Here is a 6,942-nt window from a genome sequence, read left to right as displayed (position 1 = left end):
AAAAAAGTAATATAAGGGGAGTAATCATTTTGTGTGACAATGTAGGGGCAATTTCTCCATGGAGGGTGGTGGTACCCTCCCACGAAATAGTTACAAACCTTTCCAGATATGCCTATGAAAAGCTACATTGTAAACGAGAACCATATCGGTTTTTTAGTTCAGCGGGTTCCTTCGGTACACATACAGGCAGACATACAGCGCTAGATCCTTCTACTCTTATGTAAGCATAATAGACGTTATAGCCCTTGCAATTGGATCAGTAGTTAATGAAATCTTAAGCTACAGACAAAAAATCCATACTACTTTCAGATATGTGTGTACTCCTGCCTGAACCATTGGAACTGTAGATTATGGTTGAGCTTGACCGAATATATAAGTGATAGAATAGCTGCGGGGGTGGTGCACACCACAAACAATAAGATCACAGAAACTAACACCAGGGCCAGCACTCGCTCCTCGCTGCTCACACCATTTCCTAAAAAAAACAAGAATGAGAAACCAGGGAGGGAGGGGACATTTATTTATTACACTGGTCTTCAAAGTCTTATAATATCGTTTTCTTATTCATTGGTTTAACAAACTTGGGTACTTTTATTGAATTTTGATTGATTGGTTCATTAAGTTGAGTTTCCAAAAATTTCAACCACAAATTTTTTCTGCAGAGGGGTCATTTTGTGTGTAATCATTGGGGACGTACATCGATTAATCAACCATTATCTTATCCCTTTATATCCCTGATGTCTTTATAGTCCCTATAAAAAATGATGTCATACAATATAAACCACCAATGATAGGCAAATACACAGACTAAATTACCAATGACAGGCAAGAATACATTTTAATTGACCAATGGTAGGCCAGTATGACGTCATATTTTAAAGAGTAGACATTTTAAATAGATTTAAGAATCATTATGTTCAAAAGTAGTTAATAATGTTAGAGATAGTTAAACTAGAATAAATCAGAAAAGGCCTAATGATTTTAGGTAATTTAAATAGGGACAATAAACAAAGACGTCCAAAATTCTTGATTTTCAATTTTTAACCCCCCCCCAAATAAAAAAAAAAATTACCTCTATTATATAAGGATTACCCCCCCCCCCCCCCCTGAGCTTGGACGCCCCTGACAATAAGGTCATATTTGCGGAACGGAATATTATAATGGCGGAAAATTCATGTAATAATATGTTATTAGAAAAGTAAATTAGTATGTCTTTTCTATCTCAAATGTGAGAGCCTAAAAATACGCACTAGCTAGTAGATTGCACTTAATTGCAAATAAAGTAAAATTACTGCAAAATTTGATTAAATTAAATCTATTTTGGTATTAAAAATTAATATTTGAAAAGGAAGCCTTTTAATCACTTATCTTTTAATTGACGTAAATTTTAATTGAACCAAAAAAGCATCACAATAAATACATTAAAGATTTAATTATTTAGCTCTATCACTTTCAATTAGAAAAAGACGTAAACACTTTTTTTATTATGAAAGATTTTAAGTTGAACGTAAATTTTGTACTTTTTGTGTTTTTCTATTACTAGTAAATCAGTTCAAAAAGCTGGGATTCAATTAAGCACTAAGTTTGTCTGTTTTTAAATGGGAATATGCCCTTAGGGAGGGAGGGGACATTGGGCGAATTGTTATACTAGTCTCAAAAGTTTTATAATAACATTTTCTTGTTTGTTGGCTCTATAGCCTTTGGGACATTCATTGGATTTTATTGATTGGTTAATTAAGTTTAGTTTTAACCGTTCCAACCACTAATTTTAATCAACGGAAGGGGTAATTTTGGGTATCATCATTGGGATGTGCATCAATTCATCGGCCATTGTCTTATCCCTTTTGATCCTTTAGTATACTGCACATATTTTGTTGGTCTGTTTTAGACGTTCCTTGATTTTTATTTTGCTTCCACTTCTCACATACTTGTATTTGGAATTTTAACATTGATTTCAAATTTGTGGCTTTTGGCTATATGCGACTTTGTTAATAAATACTATCATTTAAAGAAGTAAGTTTTTTTGTCTGTTGCTTAACATTTCCATTTCTACTGATTGAGTTTTACATTTTATAAAATCTACTCATAAATCCCGGGTTGGATTTAGAATTTTAAATTCTTAGATTTAAGTTTTAGGATGGTTTTAGGATATTTTTCTGCTTTCCCCCTCATGAATAAAAGAGTACCTAGATGCTAGAAGCGCAGCCGCTAGTAATAAATAAATAAGCTAGACCTCTTACTGAAGAATTTTATGAATAATCTTATTAAAAATATTTTTTTAGCTAATATAATGAATGAAAAATAAGGGCTCTTAATATTTTTAACTTAATTATAATATTAGTTTAAAAATAAGTTATTTGTTTCAAGCTAAGTACTGAAGAAATATTAAAATGTAGTGTAAATACATGGCTGTTTGTCTGCAATGATCTGCAATAGTAAGTGGTGTCAATTGTAGCTTACGCCAAAAACGACAGTAATTCAAAAAAAACTCACGAAACCTCTACGTGATTTTTAGTGTTCCAGGACAAACGTAAGAGTCCCAAACGTCGGAGTGGACAAACGCAGGAGTGTTTAAATATTAATTTAATTAAGTATTTCTATACATGTTAGGTTAGTTCAGATATGAATAAAAAATAAGCCCCCCGCAGGGGTGGCATATACAAGACAGTTTAAAATAGGTTAGGTTAGGTTAAGTTTCCACTCCGACGTTTGGGACTAGAGACTATTTTTAGCTGTCATTAGGGGTCAACACTTTTTTATCTGCCCCCCCCCCCCCCATTTTAGATTTATTTAGCTTGTTGGCTATACCTTATTCCCGTCTCCATAGTCCAGTAAGTTATTAAGTTAATGCACCAACAATTCACCTATTAATTAAACAATCAATTTTACCTGTTTGACCGTTGGCAGCATTGGAGCCTGCCCTTCTTCTGATAGATGCCACAGGTACGAGAGCCTCCACAATGGAGGTACCTGGCTTCACCCGCATGCTTGCAGTAAAGTTGTCAGAGGTCAGAGATATCGTGTTATTCCCGCCACCCTGCAAAATTAAAAATTATCATTAAATTAATAATATACTATTTTTTTAACAAGAAAATTTTGAGAAATGGATGCCGCACAGGGATACAAATGGATAAGACAATGGCCGAATAATTAAGTATATCCCCATTGAGTTTTTTAAAAAATCATCCATTATGTAGATTAAAATTAGTGGTTGAAACGCTTGAACACTCAACTTTATAAATCAACCAATCAAAAGTTCCCAAGGTTGTGAAGAAATGAATAAGAAACGTATACAAAACTTTGGGGACTGGTGTAATAAACAGCCCAGTGTCCCCTCTCTCTCTCTGAATGCTCTACCATTTTTGTTGCCTTTTTCCTCCTTCGTTATGACCATTGCCAAAATTTGAACAATATATTTATATATTTTGCTTCAAACATTATATTATTTTATGTATTACATTTATATACTTGCAAATAAAATGGTGACTAAATAGTATTTTAAAGCTTTTTAAAAAATTACGTCATACTGGCCTACTATTGATCAATTAAAATCTGGTCTGCCATTGGTAATTATTTAGTCTGTGTATTGGCCTATCATTGGTCATTTGTATTGTATGACGTCATTTTTTATAGGCACTATAAAGAACTTTAGTATTTTTGAGTTGTATTTACTTGCATATTAAATGTTAACAAAATAAAAATTTGTAGCTCTTCAAAGTGCCTAAAAAATGACGTCATACTGCCCTACCATTGGTGAATTAAAATATATACTAGTAATTATTTAGTCTGTGTATTGGCCTATCATTGGTCATTTATATTGTATGACATCATTATAGGCACTATAAAGAGCCTCAATATTTTTTAGATGTATTTACTTGCATATAAAATGTTAACAAAATAGTTTACTATTGGTTTACCATTGGTCAATTAAGATATACTTGCCTGCTATGAACCTTGTAAAAGTGTCGAACTATGACGTCAGAAAAAAATAACAATTAACCAATGAGAAGCCAGTATTCATATGGTAAAATATATAGCGGTCTCTCATTGGTTAATTGTTAATTTTTTCTGACGTCATAGTCAGACACTTTTACTGGGTTCGCCTGCTATTGGTAATTATTTAGTCTTGTATTGGCCTATCATTGGTCATTTGTATTGTGTGACGTCATTTTTTGTAGGCACTATAAAGAACTTCAGTATTTTTCAGTTGTATTTACTCGCATATTCAATGTTGACAAAATAGTATTTTGAAGCTTTTTATAGTGCCATTGGTCAATTAAAATATACTTGCCTGCTATTGGTAATTATTTAGTCTGTGTATTGGCCTATCATTGGTCATTTGTATTGTATGACGTCATTTTTTATAGGCACTATAAAGAACTTTAGTATTTTTGAGTTGTATTTACTTGCATATTAAATGTTAACAAAATAAAAATTTGTAGCTCTTCAAAGTGCCTAAAAAATGACGTCATACTGCCCTACCATTGGTGAATTAAAATATATACTAGTAATTATTTAGTCTGTGTATTGGCCTATCATTGGTCATTTATATTGTATGACATCATTATAGGCACTATAAAGAGCCTCAATATTTTTTAGATGTATTTACTTGCATATAAAATGTTAACAAAATAGTTTACTATTGGTTTACCATTGGTCAATTAAGATATACTTGCCTGCTATGAACCTTGTAAAAGTGTCGAACTATGACGTCAGAAAAAAATAACAATTAACCAATGAGAAGCCAGTATTCATATGGTAAAATATATAGCGGTCTCTCATTGGTTAATTGTTAATTTTTTCTGACGTCATAGTCAGACACTTTTACTGGGTTCGCCTGCTATTGGTAATTATTTAGTCTTGTATTGGCCTATCATTGGTCATTTGTATTGTGTGACGTCATTTTTTGTAGGCACTATAAAGAACTTCAGTATTTTTCAGTTGTATTTACTTGCATATTCAATGTTGACAAAATAGTATTTTGAAGCTTTTTATAGTGCCATTGGTCAATTAAAATATACTTGCCTGCTATTGGTAATTATTTAGTCTTGTGTATTGGCCTATCATTGGTCATTTGTAAAGTGTGACGTAATTTTTTATAGGAACTATAAAGAACTTCAGTATTTTTCAGTTGTAACTTCATATTAAATGTTGACAAAATAGTATTTTAAAGCTTTTTATAGTGCCTATAAAAATGACGTCATACTGGCCTGCCATTAGTCAATCAAAATATATACAGGCCTTCCATTGGTAATCATTTAGAATGTGTATTGGTCATTTGTATTGTATGACGTCATTTTTTTATGGGCACTACCCAGCATATACTTTTATCGCATTATTTTAAGAAACATGTCGCATTAATACGTCCTTAATGACGTAACTTTTTTATTACTATACAAATGACGTTTCATATTTTTTTAAAGGACGTTTTGTGTACCAAAAATACGTCGTTATCTTTAAAAAAACGTCACAAAAAAAATATAAATAATAACAATATTTTGAATTTAATGACATGTTATCTTAAATAACGGCGCATTAAAACGTCAATTTTTTCTTTAAAACGTCCAGAAAAACAAGATGGCCGCCAAACTAACAATATAACAAAAATATTAAATGACATATTATTTATAAAGACATATCAAAACGTCATTTTTTTACTGTAAAACGTCAAAAAAAACAATATGGCCGCCAAAATTGGTATTTAATGTGTATCAATAAAATATTAGATTTAATATTAAACAATTATTATATTGAATTAAATAAATATTTTTTAATTAAATCATTGAATTAATTAATAATTAGAAATTGATTTGAGTTAAATAAAAATGGATTATTTTAATAAAAATTGCAATTAATCTAGATGCTTGAATATGAGAAAAGTACACAGGAAAAAAATAAGACCTCACTCTTAATCAGGAAACGAGAAAATCTTTTTTTTATATATTTCTAAATTTCTGCTTTTTATTGCCTAACCAACCGACCAACATACAAAATATCATGGAACAGATTGGTTAGAAGCCTCTAGGGGCACTGGTAGGAGGGGGAAAAGTTGACCTTATCCCATTTTAAATTTGAGTTTCAAAAGAGTTTTAAAAAATATTTTTTGGGGGGGAGGGGGGTGTAGAATCCTCCCAAAAGATAGTTAAAAACCTTCCCAGGACCTATAAGAAGCTTAACTGTAAAAGAGAACAATATCGGTTCAGCGGTTAGCGAGATCCTTTGGAACTGACAAAAAACGTTTACTAATTAATATAATAGGATTGATATAAAATAGAACTCTTACCTTTAAAGTTATAAAACCAATTGAAATTCACTAAAGTCCCCAAAATTGTTTAAGCTAACTTCTTACCTCAACATTGTAAAACTTATATTCATGATTTGTCGTCGATTATGATCTCCTTTCGAAAATATGCAACAAGAGAAGGAAAAATGTTTTTAAAATTCATTTAACTCATTCTCTCATCACATTTACGAACGAAGTTCTATTATTAAGTAAATCTTATTCTTCACACAAATTAAATTACTCAAATTGTAATGTTTGTTTGTAGGGTTAAACTGTTACTAAATACTCATAATATTTATATGGGGATCATAGTTCAGAAAATTTTTTTGTCTTTTAATAAGAAAAATTTAACTTCAAAAATAAAAATAATAGATTTCTTGATTTTATTTTTATGTTACAAACTTTTAGTTTTTAAGAAGAAAAAAATATCTAAAAATAATTATGTCAGAATTTTTTCTGAACTCTTCCTTATTTCCTAAAGTGTCTTGAAAATTATTTAATTAATCAAGATGACACATTACACAAAAAGGACGTATTGATTCCACATTATTTATTTTATTTACTTCGGAATTAATATGTAATATGTAAGTAATATATTAATAAATTATTTAATCAATAAAGATGACTTATTACAAATTAAGGACGTTTTAATACCACAT

At 30.6% G+C, this 6,942-nt stretch overlaps 1 protein-coding gene across 1 annotated transcript in view; it reads right to left on the bottom strand.

The window, feature by feature from the left end:
• Nucleotides 1–270: 270 nt before the first annotated feature.
• The window catches only part of LOC145315727 (putative G-protein coupled receptor AH9.1), a 48,075-nt gene continuing 41,403 nt past the window's right edge, over nucleotides 271–6,942 (bottom strand). The window contains exons 7-8 of the mRNA XM_080155762.1: nucleotides 2,890–3,037; nucleotides 271–475 (exon numbers count right to left, since the gene is read on the bottom strand). Of these exons, the coding sequence (XP_080011888.1) occupies nucleotides 306–475; nucleotides 2,890–3,037 (318 nt within the window). The 3' untranslated portion in view covers nucleotides 271–305. The remainder of the gene's footprint in view (nucleotides 476–2,889; nucleotides 3,038–6,942) is intronic.

Source organism: Acartia tonsa, chromosome 4 (genome assembly GCF_053477335.1).
Source record: "Acartia tonsa isolate MP-2025a chromosome 4, ASM5347733v1, whole genome shotgun sequence".
Lineage (NCBI taxonomy): Eukaryota > Metazoa > Arthropoda > Copepoda > Calanoida > Acartiidae > Acartia > Acartia tonsa.
This window is presented reverse-complemented; position numbering and strand designations above follow the sequence as displayed.